The sequence below is a fragment of the Melanostigma gelatinosum genome (genome assembly GCF_949748355.1).
Source record: "Melanostigma gelatinosum genome assembly, chromosome: 15".
Lineage (NCBI taxonomy): Eukaryota > Metazoa > Chordata > Actinopteri > Perciformes > Zoarcidae > Melanostigma > Melanostigma gelatinosum.
In genome coordinates, this window is record NC_136648.1 from 12,990,913 (window position 1) to 13,014,843 (window position 23,931).

The following is a 23,931-nucleotide window of genomic DNA, read 5'->3' on the forward strand; positions in this document are numbered from 1 at the left end:
CCAATAACGTATCAGAATAATCAACATGTTCTTTTAAATGAAACAGTAAAGATGCCCTGAAATAGAAGATGCCCGATTATAACAAATTTCTTCATTTTATGTGTTAACTGTCAGATTATGTAGTATAGCTGGAAACGATCCAAACAACACAGTTTAATAGCAGTTGTGTCCCATTCCTGCCTGATGTCAGCATCTTCAGCTTAGGACAAATGTCTGCATCACTCTAAAGCTACTGTGAATTTCAGAAAGACACACCACACACACACATACACACACACACACACACACACACACACACACACACACACACTGACCTTGCCAGCAGGCGCCCACAGTTAACTGTGAATCAATCTTTGCGGTGTGGATCGGCCAGTCATCTGTCACCAGGTAGGGTTCATAGGTCACCCCATCCACAAATAGTGTCACTGCAGGAAACTCTGCGTTGATCACATAATAGTGCCATTCCTTGTCACAGATCTGTAGAGGAGAGATATGTTATGATGTTATTAAGCCTCAGTTCTTTTTGTCCACTTCATGCATTCAAATAAGTAAATATTCCTGGTTTGCACTTACACAAAAATAGGACAGCTTTAAAAATAAATGACTCTGGCAACTTCATCTCTTTTCTTGGGGTCTTATTTAGGTTAGGAGCATTTCTCCGTGGCGGATTATGTTTATAAGGATGCTGGTATGAAGATGATGATGTTTACTCCAAGCATGCAGCCGAAACCCGAAGGCGCATCCTTGAACGCTCCCCGGCTTTCTACCTTCAATGAAAGAGCAACAAATTCCTTTCCTCTTCTGCTGAATCCTATGCTGCCTGTTGTCAGATTGCTAATGAGGTTTCTGACTAATGAGCGGTTTGTTAAAGGCACGCAATGAGTGACAAACACGGCTGTGAAGGACCCGAGTGCCAGGCTACTTTTATTAGCCATCACAAACATTCTTCAAACATTTGGAGAACTTGTAAGGACACATCGTGTTCTCGCTCTACCCCCCCCCCCCCCCCCCCCCACACACAAACTCTTCCTGGGCCACAGCAATATGTGGAAACATTTTTGCTACATTTTTGCTACTACAGATCAATTCCTCGATCAATCAATCTGTTGTGTTATCAATAAAATGTCAGAAAATATTCAGAAATGCGCATTATAATTTGCCATAGCCCAACATGACGTAATATTTGTTCGGTTTTTGCAAATTCCCAAATGTTAGAAGCTGGAACTAGTGATATTTTGGCAATTTTTAAACAATCAAATATCTAATCGTTAAAAATGAATCATACAATGTGTTTTGCCTGTCTATGTGTTTCTCTGTGGTCACTTCAAGATGAATGGAAGGTAAAGACGTGAATGATTTCCACTCGTCTGTGACTTAAGAGCGTCCTCATGCTCTAGATAGCTCTAGATGTCTGTGAGGCTTGAAACCAATGTGCATTGACAATATAACACGAGATATTTTAGAACACCTGTCCGTATTATTGAGTGCCTCGTCAAATAAGCTCTTCAGTTGTAATTATGACTTAGACGCTGAGATGAATGCCATTGACAAGTCAGTAAATGGCTACAGTAAATAAAGTGGTAATAATTGTGAGCTCGATATTAAATGAATGCAGCATTTGTAACCAGACAAAGGTCTAATTCACTTGGCTCCAGTGCTGCAAAGATTTATGTCACATTACGTTTTAGATGTTATGCTGTGAACGGGTGGATATAGCAATACGTGCTTCTTTTCACCTTCTTGACACACACACACGCACACACACACACACACACACACACACACACACACACACACACACACACACACACACACACACACACACACACACACACACACACACACACACACACACACACACACACACACACACACACACACACACACACACACACACACACACACACTTTATTCAAGCTGTGATATGAACAAATGAGGTTAGGACTTGTATTGGAGCAGCCAGGAATCTTCAGGGATGTTCAATTTAGAAAGCAGAGTCTCACCCTTTATGTGTGAAGGGACAGACATTCTAGATATGGATATCCCAGACACCCCCCCCCCCCCCCCCACCACACAGCATCTCTCAGCAGATACATATGCTTAGTTACTATACTTTCCTATGGATTGCTTCTTTATATGGCCATTGATAAGGCCCAGTTTCATATGGCTGTAGCTGCAATGCTTTGGTGCTCAGCTAACCTGGTAGGATATGTATTAATTGTGAAAATCACAATTTTTTGCAACAGTGTTGGTTCAACTTCAAGAGGAATAGTTTCAGTACTAAGAGCAGTAAATAAAAACGAAGAAATTCATTGAAAGTGTAACTTGCTCTGTGTTTCAGATTCTTGTACTGTGCACAGACTGAGCTATTCTAAGCAATGACGGTGTGTTCTGGTTTCATCAGCTCACAGGATTTGTGTACTGGACTAGACAATGACAGTGGATGGCCGCTTTCATGTAGCTGCTGGCTGGCTGGCTGCCTGTGGAGGGCGCTGAAAAAGATAGACACTGAAAAAGTAAAATTACAAGACGCATCTTTTTCTTTTTAAACTTGGAGGGCTTTGACAATGGTTTAGCTTTCTTGGTTGAGTTTCTATTTAAGGTTACAATAATGCTGCCAGAGCTTAAAAATCTGGGAAAAATTCATACTATCATGTGAGATGCAAGACTAAAAGAGTTTATCCATGCAGTGTTGCCAGGTCCGGCTACTTTTGTGTTGCAGCTGTTGCTATTTCATGTCCACTGTGTGGGTAGACCTATTTCACATGCAAATTACATGAATAATATCTATAAATAAAAATCCATCAGATCAGTCGATCACGGACAAACAGGAAACGTCACACGCCCACACACACATGCAAGCACGCTCTCTGATGAGATGATAATGGCGCTAGATGAGAAATGAGTGGATCAACAAAGTTATTTATCCTGAGGTGGACGTGAAATATGTGTATTATACTGTATTGCATGGTACATACAATATGAATGTGCAAATAATAAAATACTGTTGGCAAGAACACAAGCCATCTTGTTACAGATCAATTTTACTAAATGGCTTGTAGTGTAAACGTTTATGTGCACATACTCTATGTGGCCACTGTAATTAAGAAAAGTCCTGAATCCAATCCAGCACTCAATTTGTTTATATTTCTGACTGTCCAAACTTGAGAAATCGTACTTGCACACATACAAATGCTCACAAACACACACGCACATCATTAGCAGATACCATCAGCAGTACTCGCTCGGTTGCTGAGGTATGTTTGTGTTCACATTGCTTGTCTGAAGGCACATTAGTCAGTGGGAGCATGAAAGTAGTTCTCCTCTGCAACAGCGTAACAAGAGTCAAGACAATGAATGCTGAAACACTGTAATGAGCTGGTCCCTGAGCAAGCCTGCTAAGGATGAACACAATCACCAGAGAAGTCCCACAACACAGAGGGAGAGAGAGGGGGAGAGAGAGAGAGGGGGAGAGAGAGAGAACAAGAGAACAGCTGCAGAGGCAGAAAGTCGCTGAGGCCATGTCCCTGCAAATGTAAATCCATTTCTTCGTGACATTCATTCAAATTAAATTAATGCTGTTCCACACCAAAGTAGATTATTTTGAAAAGTATTTTCACTGAACGTAGACGAAGATGAAAGACTTCCATCGAGTGTCCTAAATATATATTTTTAACGTGGAAAGGGCTCAAAGAACATACTTTTATATATGTTGGATCTAGGATGTTTTGAATTCATATGCATGAAACCTGACATTGAAACAAATAAATGGAATTCAGCCATTATAAATAGTATCATTAACACCTGTGTAAAGTGGCATCTGTGAAAAAGGCCGATTCGTTTCAGTACACACTGCTTGGCGACACCACGTAATTCCACACACCATCAACATAAGCAGAATTCTAATGAGCAGGAAGGAGTGTAAACACGCGTCTGAGTGTTGGATTGTTACTTAGACTTGATTGATTTGTTTTGTTGTACCTTTAAGGCTTTTCATGTCTTGTCATATGAGGAAAAGCACAGGTGAAACTAGTGACAATAAATACGACTGCATTCCAATTTAGATGAGCCAGTTCCTGGTTGCTGGTAGTGTCCATGCTGGCTCACTGGCCTGCTGTACTGGGACACTTAATGGATCTGAATTATCATTCAGGAAATTTGTTTCACCCGAGCTTTTCCTGCTTGTCTAGTGTGTATTAGGAAAGAGATGGCCAGGAGAGATGTTTTACTCCTACAACTCCAAATGAGGGTACACAATCCTTATATCTTAGATATACTTCATTTGGAAAGTGCTCTATACCTCAGATATAAGACTCCAGACACTTTCTTCTAATTCCTCGATTACTGCAACCATCTCCAGCCCTCAGCTTGCAGATGCTGCCGACTAAACCCAACCTTACGGAGCCAGATGTCCTTTGTCGAGTATATTACCGTGCGATAGCAGTGTTTTATTGCTGAGAATAAAACACCAGAGATAAGCTCATCTATCTGGCGGAAATCTGCCCTGGTGTATTTACGAGAGGCTCGTACATCTGCACAAAGGAAAGAAGATCTTAAGAGCCAATTGGACCTCGAAAAATACTACACAATCTGGAGGCTGAATTTAGGTTGTCAACCCAGAGGATCTGTGGCAAACAATTAGGAGCTGCCCGCTCTGCATCAGAACAACTACTTACAAGGAGAGCAGATTCCCAGATATTCTTTTGTGCGGAACATATTAGAGGATTCAGGTGATAAACTAGATTGTCTTATTGTGCATATTGCTGGTGAGAAAAGCAAACACAACCCATTATTCTCATATGGCAATGGGGCATTTTGAATCTGCTGACACAAACAGAAGAATGAGGACATTCTGCAGGCTGCTGAGAAGTCCTTTAACAGGGTCACGTTTATTTTGATACATTGGCGCGGTTTAAGGTGGGAGGAGCCTTCTTACAAACCACATATAACAGTGTTCAGATCTGTTGTATGTGACAGCGACCGCCGACAGGCATGCCCGTTTAGACCATCACACTGTTTTCTGATGTGAAGGGTATAGTGATGTGGGAGGATTGGTTCCTTGTATGTTTTTGTTGTTGTCCTCTCCAAACATATTGCTTGCTGTACTTTCTGTTCTGAAGCTTTGTCCAAAGGCACCAGTACCCTCCTTCCTTCCTCTTTTCATCCACCCTGTTCCACATCCCTTTGTCTGAAGTACTTTCTTCTGTTTTTCCTTCTCATGCTTCTCCCACCTCATCGTTCTTTCCTAACTTGCGCCTCTCTTCCTTTTCCCTTTTCATCTCCGTTGCTCCGATTCACATTCCTTGCCTCTCCTCTGCTCTCCTCTTCTGCCACTGTTGTAGCACTGCATTATTGATGCAAGTCTATTATCTGTGGTGGTGGGGAATGACACGGATAGGGAAAGAAAGAGGAAAAGGAAAAAACTGTAAACGAAAGGAGGAAAGGAAAAGAGCTTTGCTAACATGCTGAACAGCATGTAACACAACATAAAAAACAGCTTATTCCTGTTTGTTGTAAGATGCACATTTACAACACTCACAACTGTAAAAAATAACTTCTCAATGAAGATTAGTACCAGTTAAAAAGAAAATATATCTAAAAAACGCATAAAGGTCAACTTTCAGTTGAGATGAGAGAATGTTAATTCTTTTTGCCTTGACCTTTAAAGACGTATACTCTAATGTCTTTGCTATTTTGATTACTGCATTCTAAGCATTGGTGAATTATAAATAACTTAAACTGAAGTGAAACATTCAGCAGTGTTTTTGAGGCGGAACTAAATCACCCTTTGAATAGGAACTTCAATCTCTCCTGGTATCTACAACAAGAAGGAACACACACACACACACACACACCACCACCACCACCACTAACACCATCCAATTAATCTCCTCGGAAACAAAGGGAGGCTTCTAATCAACACAAGACAGAGAACAAGCCGTGGCACAACAAGCATGGTATAAGCAGATAAGGCAGATAATTGCAGATGCCAAGTAATGAGTGTGATTTTGTACAACTCCAACATTCAGTCCCGACAATCGAACTCCGACATAAATGATGAATAGCGGGGTCTGCACCTGTCTCGAGCAGTGTAGTTGGCAAAATTGGAAAGTTCATCTGTGATTCACAATGCATGATCTGCCCCGTCAATAGTATAGTTGTCGTGGACTGCTGTGAAACAACTGCCAACACAAATGATCTTTGGCCCTTGACTAATGTTTTCGAAATCTCAGATCTGAGAAAACTACTGTTTATTGCATCAACTCAGACCCTTCTGTGAGCATAGATTTGTTTTTGTTCTACTCTATCTATGAGTACCTTGCTGTGAGTAAATAAAACCTTATTTATAAGGGTTTAAAACAACGGCATCACAAACACACATAAGATTGCTCAATGCGGAGCAACCTTAGAAAGCTGTTCAAACTTGACCGGTATAAAAACGCCTGGACAATGGCTTCTTTTTGATCCGCTTTTCTCCCTCGCCTCTGCTTTGTTTGCATGTTTGACCCAATCCTACCGTCTTTGGCTTACAGGACATTAGAAGATTGAATCTTGGTTTGTATCGGACTATTTGACTGCGGGTGAATATCTTTTGAACAGCTGGATTGAACTGATAGGCTTACTAGGATCAAGGAGAGGAAATAATGTGCCTAGAGGGGAGAGATCCACTCCATACTCCATTACTGAGGCTGAGAAAGAGGATGGACAATAGGCATCCTGTGTGTGTGTGTGTGTGTGTGTGTGCCTTATAAACACACTCAAAAATATGTTCGTGCTTGTAGATGTGTGTGTGTGTGTGTGTGTGAGGGTTTCTGTCAGATGTGACATTCCTTTAGTGTGTTCGATCGACAGGGAAAATGGAAGCCTCCATCTCTCACCCTCTTTTTTCCAGCTTCCTTTCATCCCTCTCTGCCCCTCCGCTCTCGGGGTGAGAATTGCAAAATCAATAGCGCTAAATGGAGTTGCTGCGGAAGCCATTGAGTGTCCCTTCTAAGTGCTTGAGGAACAAGGAGAGTAAGAAGCAGCTGTGACACCCCACAGTTACCTCTTCTCTTCTTTCCACACTCTATCCACCACATTCATTGTTCAACAGTCTCTACGACTCTCTGAGCTTGTCCTCATTATTAAGTACAAGGCAGTATAGTCGCTTTTACCATGACGCAGCATTTGACTTGTTATATTAGGAAAAGCACAGGTGCAACAAATAACACTAAAATGGCTCTGATCCATCAACTGTGCATTGTAGCTTTGCAGTGATACCAGGAACTGGAGCTGGGTCATCTAAAGTCCTAATTTATGTTGTTAATTACACCCATGCTTTTCCTGCTCTGACATGTCAAAATGCCTGAAGAGAAAAAGCTTTACTGTCAAAGGTTTGATCAATATTTCGTGTCCACTGCCGATCACAAGTATGCAGCTACTGGTGTTAAAACCTTCCACAGTCGTTTTATTATTTTTGCTGGTAAAAGCCGATAACGGATTTGAAGAGATTTTCAATGTATCTTATGAAATACTATTGAGAAATCACAACCATATTCATATAAGTGATTTTAAAATAAAAGAATATTTTAAAAGATAAATGTGTCTTTTCACTTCAGTTATACCGTCCACTTAACCTTCTAGCATTCTCAAAAAATCCAAATAGAATATCACATTGCGCTGCTCTTTGACGTAAAATACCAAGTGCTGCTCCGTGGCACAAATCACATATTGATGTCAGTTTCAAAAAGGAGTGGTTTCTCTCTAGTCTCCCCGTTTTGCACCGAGATTCTACAATAACACAATTTCTTCAACCAAGTTTCACTCTTTTTTTCACCCGGATGATAATATAGTCGTTAAATGGCATAACATGTTCAAATATGCAGGAAGCCATTACCATAAAAAAGCACAGTAGCAATGATGAGTACACCCAACTGCACTGTACATCACAGATTGATGATCACAGAGTAGTATTTGTCCTTCACTCTGCCCCTATGATGTCATTCCTCTCATTAACCTCGAGTATTTCAGACCAGTTCCCATTTATATTTAATGAGAGTCTCTGCACAAGTGATTTGCACTGGTGAGTAACTCATCACTTATTCTCTTTGACTGCACCGCACGCTTCCTCCGTGGTCCTACGCAAGATCCAAACAAAGGAGCAAACGGGATACCCGGGAGGATGAGCGAGAGGATGAGAGGAAGCGAGACTGAAATAGAACTGAGTCTTGAGGTTGTTTGCTTGTTTGCTGAGAAAAGCCAGCAGTCTGCTACTTGGCTGCCCTTTTGTTTGTTACAGCCACCTCCATGGGCCTCGGGAGAAAAGAACACCGCACTGAGAAAAATACTTTTCAATCTCCCTTTGACCTAGAACAAACAACCACCTGGTTGGAAGGTGAGCACCAGCGCAGATGCCTGGGAAACACACTGGGATGTTTGCATGCTGACGAGGCATGACACAAGAAACCAACGCCTTGGAATGTTATCTTTCCAAGCAAGATAAATAAAACATGACAGATAGGATTAATCAAAACTGTATTAAAAAACATGGTCACACAGACATGAGCACACATACAAGGAGAGACACAAATACAAATCTTTTTTAACCTGCTTAGTGAGCAAAAACTCTTAAGAGCTGTGATTGTGAAGCATTTTGTAATAATATCAGTATGAAGCAGACATATGTATCCCTAGAGCAAACTATTAGAGTTAAATCGACCATTTTGTGTGGATAGTCTGTTGAAGGGGGAGATTCCCGTGCAAGAGGTCATTGGCTTATCATGAATATCATTTACACTCCAGGGATTTTTCTGTTCTTTTTACAGTCGGATATCTCCGCTCAGCAACTGTTTGGTGAACTAGAGTGACTAGACGCCCTTCAGTCGGCTGCTTCTCATTCAAGCGTCCACCTTACTGATGCGTCCTTGAGCAAGACTCCAGCTCCAGAGTCACTGGTCTTACCCTGCATTGTAATGTTTTCAAGGGAGGGGACAAAAACAGATGTCACTGAGGACTAAAACTTAACATTTGTATCTTCATATTCTATTAAAATACCTGCCAGCTGTGCATAATATCCCCTGCAATGCAGAGGTAATGTAAAGCACACCATTGTGTACATCTGCAGGATAATTACAGTAGGGAAAGTGCTGTGCAACATTCAGAGAGAAGTACAAATATTATTATATGCATCTTTCTAGCCGAAGCAATATCATGTGGTGCCATCCTTTGAAAGGCTTTCTGCAGGACTGAAACACTAAACTGCAAATTAGTTCAACAACTCTCCAGAAGCATGACAGATAATAGAGATCTGCTGCTGGGTGAGCTATCACCCGTAACTAAACAGACTTTCCACTTTGGGTCTGTGCTTGCATGTGTGTGTGTACATAGGACAACAGTGTCTTCTATCCTCCCTCAGCGAGGGGAAGAAAGTGATGGAGGGCCTCCAGTAATTAGAATGGAGAGCCTCTCCTTTCACCACATAAGTAATGATAGCCCTTCACATGCTGTGGAAAATCACACTGAATCTACGCTCGCACCCAAATAGGACACAGACAAGCTCACACAAACACACTTCTCACCTGCTCCAGTTTCCAGTGGAACTCTGCAGGTCTGAAAGTGTCGACCTGAGTGAAATCTCTTCTGAGCAGGAACACCAGGCGGCAGTTGTGGACATACAGCGAGTAATGGTGGCGGTTCATTTCTGCAATGGGAAGATCACAAACATGCATGTTCGCACACAGACTCAAAAACATCTGCTCCTTCGGTTTTCTTATTGATTTCTTTCTGGAGTCATACAAAATAAAATGATGGAGCACAGCTGTGTGAAAGCCTTAACTCTTTTCAGCTTCCTCAGATGGGTTCTCTACATCAAACACAACTGTCAGCATGACTGGAAGTGTGGTCGCAGAGTGCCTGCTGCTGTTATGTCTGGTTTGTGATTACCAACTGGTTTCTGTGTAAGATGGGCAATAAAAGGCGAGTCCCACTTGCTCTGCTTTAATAAATGAATCAGCTTGAGGTGGGATGAGATGTGAGGTGTGCAACAGATTCTCCTCTAAATACAACTGCACAGTGGTGAGCTGGTGCTTGCCTTTCTTTGGTGCTCTAAAATGGAATCAGATGTTTGTCGTTTCCTACTCGCATAGCGGTTCAAATCAACATTGTGAAAATTTAAGATCATTCAGTTTGCAATACAAAGTTTTCCCCATTTTTCTTTTGCAATTCTACAATTTGAAAATGGCGTTTACATTATTGTTTTACAATTTCACTTCAGGTTGTGTGATCATTTTAATGTAATTTATTGTCTCTGCAGTACTAACATCTTTCACAGCGTGAACTCTGATGTCATTTGGTGTAATACCGACATGTTGCCATCAAGATGCAAAGCTCGAGGTGAACAATGCCTTTTTAGCTCTTTTAGAACACATCCTTGATCATATTGTGCAAATTATTTCCCCCCAAAAAGAATTACTTTGTGTTTCTATATCAGAATCCAATCATCTTTTCTTCTCGTAAAACAAAAGATGCTTACATAAGCTAGTACCAACCAATTTCAACCAATTACATCACGACATCCATCCATCAATCAATGTGCAACTTTCGGTAACAAGGGAGACGTGTGCATGGAGCCTCAGTCCTCTGTAGTATCAGATTTCTCTGGTAACTTTACACCGCTCAAATATTCTGTTTCACTGGCGAATACTCAGTACAGAAGCTAAAGACGCTGTAACTTCTGTTTCACTGGACTTAAAAATAATCATCATCCCAGTTATTTGTTCTGTATCTCCCATCTTTGATGTCACCAGGCTCAGCCAGACGATTGACAGGATTCAATACATGGGCATTTTCACACACAGTATTGATGATCTGGCCTTCACACTCAGCCTTCTGGTATCATTCATATCCTTCAGCCAAAAAAGTTGCAATAGAAAAAAAAAGGTTTCTAAGATTCTGATGGTTTAACACGAACCACTCGGCAGTTTTGCATGACAAGATCAGACCACACATTTCGTGAGCTAATAAGCCATCTGTGAGACGATTGTGAAAGCATGCAATGTGCAGATGGCTTGCTTAATTACACAGTTCAGGCAGCTCAGTTCAGATATGCAGTGGGGAAGGAATGTTAACTTTCAAAGACACTTGTCATCGCGGGCTTCTGTCGTGGCTTATCTATCTTGTTATTTTGTTGAACGGATGGTTTTGATGTTATGTTCACAGTTTGTTTCCAACGCTGAGGACACGAGGAAATCAAAGTGTAAAATGTTGAAGTAAAAGGGACGCAAGAATCAAGTAGTTTCCAGTACTCCTACGGTAGAGCACCAATGTTTCTAAAATACAGGTAAACTCAATGACAATTTGTTATTCAAGTTGGTCAAATTTTCCCTCTCTAACATGTTAGACGATGGAAATATACTTCCTAAGAGTGAGCACGTGAGAAATTGTTTGCTCACCAGTCTTGTCAGAGTTACACAGTAAGGTTTCCTTCTCAGCTCTGAGTCCTGGACTGGGCCCGTGTTTCATCCACGTCGCTATGGTGAACTGGTCCGTCAGGTTCTGGGGCACCACGTGATCCGGAACATTAGCAGCCTGATGTCCGTCGAATCTGTAGATGAGGTCGCTGTCGCGGCTGCTGTCGGTCAGCAGAGATGCCGTCCAGTTTGTGGAAGGGCTGGAGGCAGGAAGGAGGTCAGTGCTGCCTGATGCTGTACCTGGATGTGTCAATCACATGATACAACACTGTCAAAGTGCCTGCACAGAGTATCAACCTGCAAAATAACTCTTTTTCCTTTGTGATTTCCCAAGTACCAGAAGTCAGCATATTCATGACCTAATGTCGTTTGTGCATGTCAGAATGAATGTTTAGAAATGATGACTACATCTGTTGTAATCTCATATCACTGGCCATTTGATGTGGCCCATGTCACGCAACATGGTTACCAACTTAATTTACTTACTTTTGCAACCATGTACTATATACTCAATCAAAATAAGATTCGTGCTGGCCCTATACTGTATCCGCCTAACTCATATCAAAAGTAACATGGCAATTCTAACGCATGTTTTGAGACAAGACATAGTATAATCAACAACTCACATCTGTAAATCACCGGCTTGTGACGAGACGTATTCACAAATTGCAAATCAAGACCTTTTTTATTTGAGTAGTTTAAATACTGATGAGGTGTTAAGAAAGTGTCAAATGGGAAAACATATTGAAAATGATCATTGTGCACACATCTTTAATTTGTTCTGAAAAAAAACCAATTCTAATTTCTCAACAGGAATATTCAGTGTGTAGAGTGTAATACACAGTACTGTATACCGTACACTACAGGGCAAAACCACGGGAAGCAAAAATGAACACGTCACAGTTTAGGATGGCGTTTGGGAATTTAATTTGAAATGAAACAATTATTTCAAATGAGTCTCAAGGATTGAAATGGCGGCGATTGGCATGATATTAATATGCTGCTGAGGCTAAGCTGTCAAGAGATCATTTCTTCTTTGAATTACATTTTTCCTTGTCTGTCATTATTATTACTCCCCTTTGCGCTCTCATAGTCCCCGACTCTTAAATAGTACCTCACTATTTCATGGAACTTCTACTTCTTAAAATAATGTCTTTTCTCTCTTCTTCTTCTTTCTCTCTACTTACCACAGAGTTTTTGCAGAGACTTCTCAGAGTATGTTTCCCGATCACAGCCCTTCCCGATGTGAATGGTCTGTAGCTCTAACATCGCCTTCACGCCGGACAGAAGACCTCCACACGTTTCTATGTGCATCTTGGGAAACAGCTGCCTGCTTCCGGTCCCTGGCTCATAGTCCACCAGCTTGTTCCAACCTTTAAGGATCAAAATGTGTTTGTTTTTCATGGAGTAAGAGTTTTCATTTAGTTATGGACCTGGTGTTATATGTTACAAGCACAGGTAACCTGGTATCGCAGTGTAAACAATGGTCGAAAGAAATCGAGAAAAAGAATAAATAAATTACACATTGAGTCATTGTTAATATATGTGGAATGATAACTGATGTCAGTCTCGCCCCTCAAGATTTAGATAGCTCTAAAACGGGTCAAATGCAGAGAATACATCGAATTAAAATGTTGCCTCTTTCATAGTATGTATATGTGTAATTGCTTGTATTTCAAGTGATAAACACAACTACTTTAGCACATTTATATCTTTAAATACTGTTCATTGTAGGACCCAGATATGTCTTGTTACTAACATTGTCTTTTCTGGTGTTAGAGCTGTCCACAGAAATGTAGGAAATAATGTTTTTGCTTTTCTGTAGTTGTTTCATAATGAGCATGTGGGTCTTGAATGCTATCCACACAGGTTTGAGATTTTCTCAGTGATTTCTTGCCCTGTGTCAAGTCAAAAGGAGGCTGAAAGGGCCAGTAACATGGCAGGCCCGGTAGAGAAAGGTGCTGACCTCCTTGTAACTGTCAGTCCTGTTGCCAGGTGTTACACTTTCATCACCCAGGTGTTATAGCCATCCTCAATGTACGGAAATCTTTGAATCGCGTTGGTGAAAGGGATTCACAAGCACAATTCAATATGTGTTTGTGTGCGTAGGTGGACACCTGGCAACTCTTTCCAAGCCTACAGAAGATGATATCATGAATCCTGAGACAAAAAGAAAAACAAACCGACGTCAAGGAGTCGAGGAGGAGTGAGAAGTGACGTATTTAGCCATAATTTATGCCGGGGAGCCTTCTCCAAAAAAAAAAAGAGCCGCAGAACAACTGCTGACCTTTACACACAGACAATATATAAGGTTGAGTACAAAAGAGTTGATGTTTTATCCGAGGCATTAAGCTGCTATGGGTTAACGGTTGTAAAACAGGATTATGCAGTAGAGCCTTTTTTTATGAGCCAAATCGCAAAGATTCATGCAACATTGATGAGGGTAAGATATAAAGTGTTGCTTTGTGATGCTAATGCTCAGAGTCGATCGCCCCGTAGTACCATCTGGAGCTGCACATTTCCCTTCCACTAAATCATTTCTTTGTTCAGCCTTCTGTGCCAAAAGCAGTGCCTCCTCAGAGCGCTGCTGTACATGAAGATGACATGAACAAAAAGCTGAATGACATTTCAGACAACTTTCTCAACACTGAACTCTCTCTCTTGGCTCTCCCTCTGTGATGTGCACTGACATTTCCCTCAATGAGCCTGAACAACTGGCATTCACATCATTTTCAGTAAGTGCTCTCTTTGCACTAATGCATCTTTTCTGCAACAATAGGTCAGATGTCAATTTTTCCTTCTGAATTATCTTGTCTTGTCACAGCATACAATTATATGATTCCAATGGACATGCGGCAAGATCTGTCAGCATGTGAGTTAGCAAGTATCTTCAGGGTAGCTGAAGAACATCCTTTACTCAACCGTCATGTACAATTATACCATGGCTATGGGAAATAGAGTATTTGAACCTTATATGTTGTTCCAGTCAACTCTGAACCAAAGATACTCACAATTGTATCTAAAAATGGATGCAATGGAGACACAACTTTGGTGAACGTGAGGTGACACAGCAACACTTCAAGATTAAGTTGAGTATACCCTCCACATGGAGAGCCCGTGGAGCTCAGGGGTTTAAGACGACACTATTAAACCACATCTCCGGTTTGAGTCCGGCCGGGATTATTTGTTGTATCTCTCTCTCCTTCCTTTATGTAACAAAGGCTTAAAATGGCAAAAAAACAACAACTTGACAATGAAGTATCCTCCACATGGACTCAGTGTATGTAGAAATTGGCAAAAAACATATATCAACATAACAACTGGCTCAGTGGCTCTTAGCGTTAAGGGGATCTGGTCGTGGATTTAAACAGCACGACTTACTCTGATGTTTAAGAACCATCCTTTCATATAATGAAGCACAGCTTTGCAGTAGATTGGGGGTTTTCTAACTAGCGGCAATATTTTAAAGAATGTAAAAAATAACCATCACCTCTCTCCTTCACTATAAGTTTATTCCTCTCTTTCCTCCCCTGTTCATGCGGCTCTTTGTTGATCTCTTTCTTCCTCCTTTTCCCCCTCTTATCTCTCTCTGTCTCCCTCTTTCATTCCCGTGTGAGCTTGACTCCTGAGATGCTGTCAGTGCTGACAGGTGAAGCAGCAGGGGTGACAGGCTGGCTCGAATGCCAAGCTGCTAGCATGTTACAGGAGGGAAAAAAACCACACACACTCCAGTCAACCTTCCCTCTTGAGGTTTTTGATCAGGTCCTCTGATTTCCTCGAGAGACTTTCATTCTAAAACGAGATAGAATTCCCTCGAGGGAAAGGATATGTTAAAACACTGCACCGTCTGCTTCAATTTAGATAGTAGTGCTTTACATTTAAGTATGTTTAAACAATATATCAGTGGACTTTATACCAGCATAGTAATACGTACACTGTCAATCATCACAAGGCAAATGAATGCATTTTGAAAATATTTCAGAGGCTGTTTCTTTATCTCTGACCTTGCCATCCGGGTTTGCAGACAGGCTTGACATCAATATTCACGGCCACATCCTCCTTTGCTCTCTTCTGACCGCAGTCAAAGGCCGTCACCATAATCTTGTAGCTTTGCTGCTTGTCATAGCTCAGCCGCTCTGTGTTTCTGATGTTTCCTAAAGGACACACATACCAAGAGCAAATGTAATGTACTGATAGAGTGAAGAATGGTTAGGCTTATTTGACTATAATAAAGCAAGAAGCACTTCCCACTGAGCAGTAATTGAAACTAAATTTCATTTAAAAAAAGTGCTCCTTGAAAACAAAACATAGCTCTTTGTTTTTATTGAAGCCTTTTACTGGAAACTGAAGGTCCAGTAACCTTGTATTGCATTTGAAAATCGGAGCCTCTCCCGCATGATTTCATCTGATTTTGCGCGGAATCCGACCCAGTGGCACCGTCGACAAGCAATAACAATAACTGTCCAATCTTCTCTCTTGCTGTCGTGTTTACTCATGCAGCTCATTTAGAAGCATCAGGATTACATTGAGACGGCATCAAAACCAGTTAAAACACACACAAAGTAACTTTCACAGTACCTTCAAGTAGCATACAGTAACATGTTACTATGTTACTGAAAGTAACTTGTGTAGTCTTATCAAGAAATCGTTACAATGAACATACTAACTGGGAGAAATATACAGCATTATAACTGCTTCTTATTGAGAATTACTGAGGAAGAACTACAACATATCAGAAATGCATCATGTCTCAAAGAGAATGCTTGACGGTTGCATGCGTCACCAAAACACTGTGTTAACTTTGTGCAGAACTTTATTTGTAACCTAGAAGGGCCTGATTTTAGTGAACTCGTTTTAATATGACTTTTGTTGCATATTTTTGCAGTGTTTTTTGGGATCACACAAAGATATTGTGAAAGCCAAACTCTTGTCCACATTGACATCCTGGTGACTTCATATTACAGAGCGCTGATTGCAGCAGTTCCTTTGTAGACTGTTTACATATTTCAAAGAACTTGCTCGAGCATCTTCGCTTTGCAGTATAAATACTATGGGCACGTGAGCTGGTTTTATGAGATCAGTTGAATCCAAAGTTGAAAATAAGGTCCAGTAACCCATTCATCTTGCTTCATGAGAGCGGCCCCAGGTGGAGTGAAGACGACTCAACTGTAGCCACCACGGTTCGGGTTGGCTATTTGTCAGAAGTAGACAAGACACACAAACAAACACAGACTTCGAGAGAGAAAGAGGAGAAGAGAGAGACTCCTGTGTATTTCATTGATTACTTGACATTTTATATGTTGGATGCCTTAAGCCCTAAGTGCATGGTACTAGTATTACCAGGAGTCTGCAGGGGTCTTCACCCACGTCCCCTCTACATGGTTTGAGGAGCCCAACAAGTGTGAAAAGATATTACGGCGATATCGATTCACTCGGGATTACACCCCGGGAAGACTGCTTGCAACAATTCTACAGTATGTTTTACTGACGAGCTACATTTTAACAATGCAGCAGTGCGGTTCATAGCCTCTTTAAACAGAGTTAGCTGCTGGTTGCAACGAATGCCGTACATCACAAAGAACATCAAAGCAGAAACAACACAAGACTTATTCAGAATTATTTTACAGACGATGATTAAACACATAATTTATATGTGAGACAGATATACGGATGTTCCTGAAGACAAACAGCAGGCTTCAAAGCAATGTCATGTTCTTAGTTTGTCAAAGATGTTTCCTATCAGTTCGTCTACGGACATATGAGGACAACGAAAGCTATTTTTGTTGTTAGCATCTGGAGGCTTGGCTGTCACTCTGGTTGCTGTCAGAGAGTAGAGCAGAAAAGATGAAAAGAGCGAGAAGGAGGGGAGGCCAGCGGAGAGGAGTTTTAGTGAGCAGTAATCAGTTCAGAGCACAGCAGTACAGAAAAGAGACGATCTTAAAATGTCAGAGGAAGAAAGGTGAAGAGGTCAGAGTCAAACAACTCCTACAGTGACTATTAACCCACAGCTGGTGTAAACAACAGTAACAGTTAAGGAGAAGGATTTCAACCAAATGCCACTTTTTCAACAGGTAAGATGATATTTCACTTTAAAAAGTATTTTTACTCTTCTTGGTTCATTTGCAGGAAACCTCAAACGTCTTCCTCTCTGGGGATCTATGGTGCCCAGCTGTATTAGGATTTTCTTAATCTCCAGATAGTTATTAACGGGACACCAATTATAGACATGAAGTTCAGCTTGTCACAAGGAGTACGAGTCAACTTGTGAATACAGTTGCATAATGACTTACGTGGCTCTGGGGGGAGAATTCTAAAGTTTGAAAAATAACGCTGATGAATTTTGCTTACTGTGCGAGATCTCTCTCATGGCGCCAGATAACACCGCTCACTGGTAGAGGGGATACAAACTGTATTCCCTCACATCACAAAAAAAGGTAAAACATGAAAGACATAAACTAAAATGCAGTATATCTGGGTCAGCAGTACTCACTATAGTCTTAACAAGGTATTCATTTAATTATGTTCCAAAAATACGAGCTGCTCACCCTCTATGTGGTGAATATGCAGAGTGCGACTGAAAAGGCGTCCTGAATTGCAGGTGTGTCTACTACACTGGCAGCAAACTCCATTACAATTACACCAATGTCAGCAATCCAACAGAATTAACAGCCAAATAATCCGATTTGACCAACCCTGCATGTATTGTATTCGGCTAAATATACATTTTTAATGATGTTGGATCAAGGCAAAGTGAATACTATACATCAAAACACAGCAAAGGGATGTTTCACTGGAGCTCAATTTGCCTGTAGCCACTGTGTAACCAACCACATCTAAATTCTGGTTGTTTTTTTCGAAACAAAGGCAGTGTTTTCTCCTTTCTTAATTCACTGTCTGTTTTAATTTTGTCGTGGCAAAGTGACGAGGACAGAGGGTCAACTGGAGTTGCCAACCAGCGGGTCGTGTTTTAATAAGAACAAGCCAACATCAACAAGTTCAGCATATTGAAAACTACTCCCAATGTACTGCTCTTCACAGATCACTCTTATAGTCAAAATTCACGCCTCCTTTTGCTACGTTCCACCAATCAAACCAGTCTGTTGAATCAAGGATCAGGACACATCTAGACTCCTAATTTGGGCAGGTTCCTATTTTGTTCTGGGCACACAGAACACAACTCCATGTACGGAGTTGTTTTGGTGCACTTGAGAGATTAATCACTCTCTATCTGGCCCTGAGAATCATTTCCCAAAAACGATGCTGAGAACCAGAATAACACGTTATGTAACTGTTTACGTGTGAGTCCAGATGCGTTCAGTTCAATTCGAGTTCAATTCACAGTTATATGATGATTTTCTTCAACAATTTCAATTGACTTCAATTGACTGCAGTGCAGTCTATTGACTTCAGTCTGTTAACTTGCACTTCCCTCAGTGCACACAGTTACATTGCTCTATAAAGTGGGTCTAACCACTTCCCTGTGTGTTTGAGGTTCCCCCCCAAAACAATATTATTGTGCCTGGAAGAAGTTCAAATCAAATGACGACTGTGAAATACAGTGAGAAGAAGACCAGGAGACAAAATACTGAATATGAACCTGAGAGAGAAAGAAAGAGACAATGTTCAGAAATAATAAAGATGTGTGCTTCTGTCTGATCTATTGAATTCAACACACATATACACGCACACAAAGCCCTCCAGTCTCTCGTCAGTCTAGATTACGCTGCACTCAGATCAGCTCAGCGTGAATGTGGAAGCTCAGCGAGGAGGCAGTGCAATCCAAAAGCTGAGATTTTATATCGGCAGATGTGCTCAGAATAGCTCTCAATCAAAAATAAAGCACTCTGCCCCAGTAGACGAGGACTGGTGTAAGAAACACAAAGAAACAAAAGGAAACAAAAAATAAAAGAAGAAGCTGTCAAAACTTAAGATGCATCTTTGGTGAGTAACTTTTGAGCTGCAATATGCACTGCTGAAAAATCGACTTCAAGAATCAGAACATTATTGCAATAAAAAGAAGAATCAGCCACAGTTATCTACCTGCTCTTTCCCAACTGTATTTCTAGAAGAGTATTTATATTCATCTGTTGTTTGATGTACATCCAAAAAATGAAGACTGGTGCAGTGCCTAATGTACATACACATTAAATAAATCTTCATCTTCCACCACTAACAAACCCTGACTTAAAGTCATTCTTGATAGTATTTTATTCTTTACACAAAGTCGGTCGATTCATTGTTTGCTCGAACGATTCATCTCAAGATTCAGTCGTCTCAGCATTTGTCATGTCTATCTTTAGTAGAGACGTGTTCATACGAGGTTCAGATGACTGAAAAATATATTTTTACTTTCACCGAGACATTTACCATGCTCTTTGTGCTGTTTTAACTCACGTGTATGAAGTAAATGATCCTTAAAATCACAGCCTTCACCCTAATTTGTTTCAGTTGAGAAAGCAATCTCCCCCCAAGGTGAAATTTAGTCGCTGCTGCTTTTTTTCTGAGCACTGGAGGACTTCTCATCCATGTTGGTTTAAAAATTACAGTTCAAAGTTAATTCCTAAAGATGCTCAATGCGTAATACCTATGATTGAGGGATTGCCTCCACACAACTCTCAACATGACGGCAGCTCACAGCTAACAGTGCTGTCGGAGCTAACAGTGCTGTTGGAGCTAACAGTGCTGTCGGAGCTAACAGTGCTGTCACAGCTAACAGTGCTGTCGGAGCTAACAGTGCTGTCACATCTAACAGTGCTGTCGGAGCTAACAGTGCTGTCGGAGCTAACAGTGCTGTCGGAGCTAACAGTGCTGTCAGAGCTAACAGTGTTTTCTTGAACTGGAGAATGGGTGCTACGCCATCGGTATGAGAACATTGCAGAGCGGCTGCCATTAGCTAACCAGTGTGGCACGCTCATATGCACTAACATGCACTAAAAAGAATATATCTCTATTTGCTTAAGTAGACATTACTCCACTATATCTTTCCATAGCAAATAGTTGTTTGCTGCTATATTAATGCTCTGAATGTTGCATAGAGAACCTTTAAAGATGACCTGATGTACAATTGTGTGTCTGTGTGTGTGTCACAGAATTAGTGGCCCTTCAATGTATTTGAATTCAATAAAAACGTCCCAAGAACAAAGCCTTCAGGCACGCAAACAGACTCTCGCTGCGCTATCCTAGTTTCCCTTCTCACAATGACACACATACTTCATACCTAATCACATCATTTAGAACTACAGTCCAGTCTCTCATTCAGCCAAACACACATGAATGCACACACACTTACCATTGCGGTCTATCGCAAATGGCGTCCCTGCAGTGACAATCTCATAGTTGCAGATCTGGCTGTACTGTGGTGAACAGTCTTGGTCCCAAGCTTCCACCTGCAAATCATAACAGTAAGTTTCCTCCCAGTTCTTGACCAACACTAAATATCCCAAATGTTCAATCAAATTATTTTTTTGTGGAATTATTAAACCTTCTTAAACTGCACATGTATATGTCAGGTTGATTGTAACAATACGACAATGATGCAAAATGTAACATGGCTAACTATATAACACAAACTTTAATTTATAATATCTAAATACCTGCAAAATGCTGTCGTAGATTTTGCCCTCTGTCACCGATGCCTTGTAAAGTGGCTCCCGAAACACGGGGCAGAACTCATTGACATCATCCACCTGGATGTGAACCACCGCCCTGAGTGGAGGAAGGAATGAAAGAAAGAGGGAGCAGGTAGGGAGGGAGGGAACACAGTAGGAAGGATGCAAAGAAAGTGGAGTGGAAATGATTGATGAAGAAAAGGGAGAAAAAGGACAGAGTGAGAGAAGAGTTGGGTGGAGGATGGGAGAGTGGAGAGAAGGAAACATCTCTTTAAGTCATTAGAGATCATTGATATGAATTAAGAACAAAAGTATTTCACTGTTTATCTTCAGAACGAACAGTGGTTAGTTGAAGGCAGAAGATGCTCGTAGATTCTTCCTTGTCTACTGACACAAGCTCATCCACAGCAGATCCTGCAAAGCCATATTGTTTCTTAAGGTACTAGTTGGTACGACTTCACTATCTCCTTCCCTATAGTCTGATACAAACACACACGTAAAGTCTCATCTGCCGGAATAAACTCATATTATTAATACACTCTGATAACATTTGTGCACTTAAGTATATAAATGGAGCAATAATTCAGATCATATCATTACATTTTCCCTCCCGGTGACCTTCGCTGGTGTATCTGAAGAAGCACATCTGGCTAATTAATAACATTAGCCTAATGAGGCCTATTTAGAATGTCATGCTGTGATAATGTCACACTCTCACACACGTACAATTCTTGTCATTCATCATCCACTGGTGAAATTCGTCACAGATCCCCTGAGCTGATAAATGTATCTCTCTCTCTTCTTCCTTTTAGTACCAAGCCTGCAGCAGCCTATTTTCGCAGCTCCTTGTCTCCGACTGAAGGACCAGAGGGTTTGATTGGCTGCTGTCCATGCCATTCTGCCTGTCTGTCAATCTCGTTCACGTGCCACTGCCGCACACACACATGCAGACACACTGGTATTGATGGGCCATTAGGGGGACACATCAAGAGAACAGAACTGCAAGTCTCAGCTGAGACTGCTGCCGTACTGACAGTTCTTTGGGAAAAGAGAAAGAAGAGAACTTACAGTAGAAACAGCAGATAACATCTAATTATAGATTTAAGGTATTTTTCCTCACTATTTTGAGCTGTTGGTGTAAAATATAAAGGTTTTCTATTTTTGTATAAACACCTAACTTAAAAATATATTTAAAAGGGAGGGTTTATTGTATTGTAATACAATGAGGGTTATAGTTGTAATCTTTGCTTAAGATGACAAATTCAGAAATCATAATTTCCAATGCACACTCCGACCCCGTCCTCTCTAAAGCAGGGTCCTAAAACCACAGCTGAACAAATCACTTCTGACAACTTTGCAGTTGTGTCAACACGTTCGGAACCATTTGAGTCATGCTTGAAAACAATTCAAAGTAAGTGAGCATCATGTCACTTTTTTGTACATTTTATTCTAGCCATTCAAATATTAATTTGTATAAAGCAGGTAGAAAGTACAGCACTAACATCAGTGTAATGCAGTATATAATAGTGTTGGTGAGGCTCAACTTATGAAAGTTTCTCTTTGTTTTTCAGACATTTTTTGAGAACTTAATATGAGTTATTAATGCAGCTGCCTTTGTAGCTTTTGAGTTAATATTTGTTTGTATGTCATCTTTCTTTTATTTTGTCCTCCCACTTTAAGTCAGGATTACTCCCACGGCCAAACAAGTGAATCATGGAAAGATAAAGAATAATTAGCCGTGTACGACAGCTTTGATACAGGGTCTGACAATTGCCATTTTCATAACAGAGTTTTTAGGCAGCATAAAGAAAGTTTTAGAGATACAAACATGTCAAGTAGTCGATGGATGAAGTATTGATAAGGTCGCAATGTGTAAAGCTTTTGCATACAAAAAACTACAATGTTGTAAAAGAGTTAAATGAACACTTTTCTGACGTTATGTTAACACAAATGAACAATTTAAGCTTCAGACAAAAATTATTTGTTGCAAGGCAAGTGTACAAACTTGTAATATACTGTAACATATTCCTGTTATTTTGTAAATCCACCAATATTTTTTGTCTCACTCTTAGTAAACCGGGACAGAACTCAGAAAGCCATTGTTTGGGAAGAAAAACACACAAAAAAGCATGTTTGACAATATCTGTCTCATTGACAGCAAAACCAAATACACCCACAAAAAATGAACAAACACTGGTTATTAACTCACTTGTGGGATTTCTTCCAGTCGGCCCCGCTGGGTCCGGCCCCACAGTCGTAGGCCTGGATTATGAAGGTATACTCTTTCTGGCTCTCACAGTCCACAGGGCTACTGGCCCGCAGGACTCCCTCTCCCGATGTGCGATTCAGCACCACTGCCTCAAATGGAGCATCCTGGCCATAGATCTTAAAGGCACAAATCTCCCCTGAAAAGACATGGAAAGATGCATAAATGATGGGATGTTTTATTTTACAGTAGCAGAGGTAACACCGTTATTTTAGCGTTCCATGCAGTATTTCCTATCTTAAGCAGGGATCCATGCTAGATTCCTTCATTGGGGTACAATTTGTGAGAATGTCACCAAAACTTGTTTATTCTCCTTTTGTGCCAAAAATGGAGGCTGACACTGAGGATGATGAATATGGAGGCAGTCGGCATAACAACAATCACATTGTGTGACATTGCTGGTAAAAGCTTTTATATATTTTTGTTTTCTTTTCTTTTTTTTAAAGCTTTGTTTTGTCTCCCTGTGATTTTCTCAAACCCATAGCTACCGGACAATTGAAGTTCAATGAAACAATGGGTAATAAGCTAAAGAATACACAATGCTGGCATTTTGCTGACAGCACGGCTAACAATTCAAATTTTAGTCCAAGTCTCATTTCTGGACACAATG

The 23,931-nt window shown here is 40.8% G+C and overlaps 1 protein-coding gene across 1 annotated transcript in view; it reads right to left on the minus strand.

Moving 5' to 3' along the window:
• The window catches only part of LOC306789406 (calsyntenin-2-like), a 58,604-nt gene that overhangs the window by 12,946 nt on the left and 21,727 nt on the right, over positions 1-23,931 (minus strand). Inside the window, exons 2-9 of the mRNA XM_079285332.1 lie at positions 23,265-23,460; positions 21,041-21,152; positions 20,737-20,833; positions 15,452-15,601; positions 12,635-12,820; positions 11,430-11,687; positions 9,558-9,679; positions 315-477 (exon numbers count right to left, since the gene is read on the minus strand). Coding sequence (XP_079141458.1) covers positions 315-477; positions 9,558-9,679; positions 11,430-11,687; positions 12,635-12,820; positions 15,452-15,601; positions 20,737-20,833; positions 21,041-21,152; positions 23,265-23,460 — 1,284 coding nt within the window. The remainder of the gene's footprint in view (positions 1-314; positions 478-9,557; positions 9,680-11,429; positions 11,688-12,634; positions 12,821-15,451; positions 15,602-20,736; positions 20,834-21,040; positions 21,153-23,264; positions 23,461-23,931) is intronic.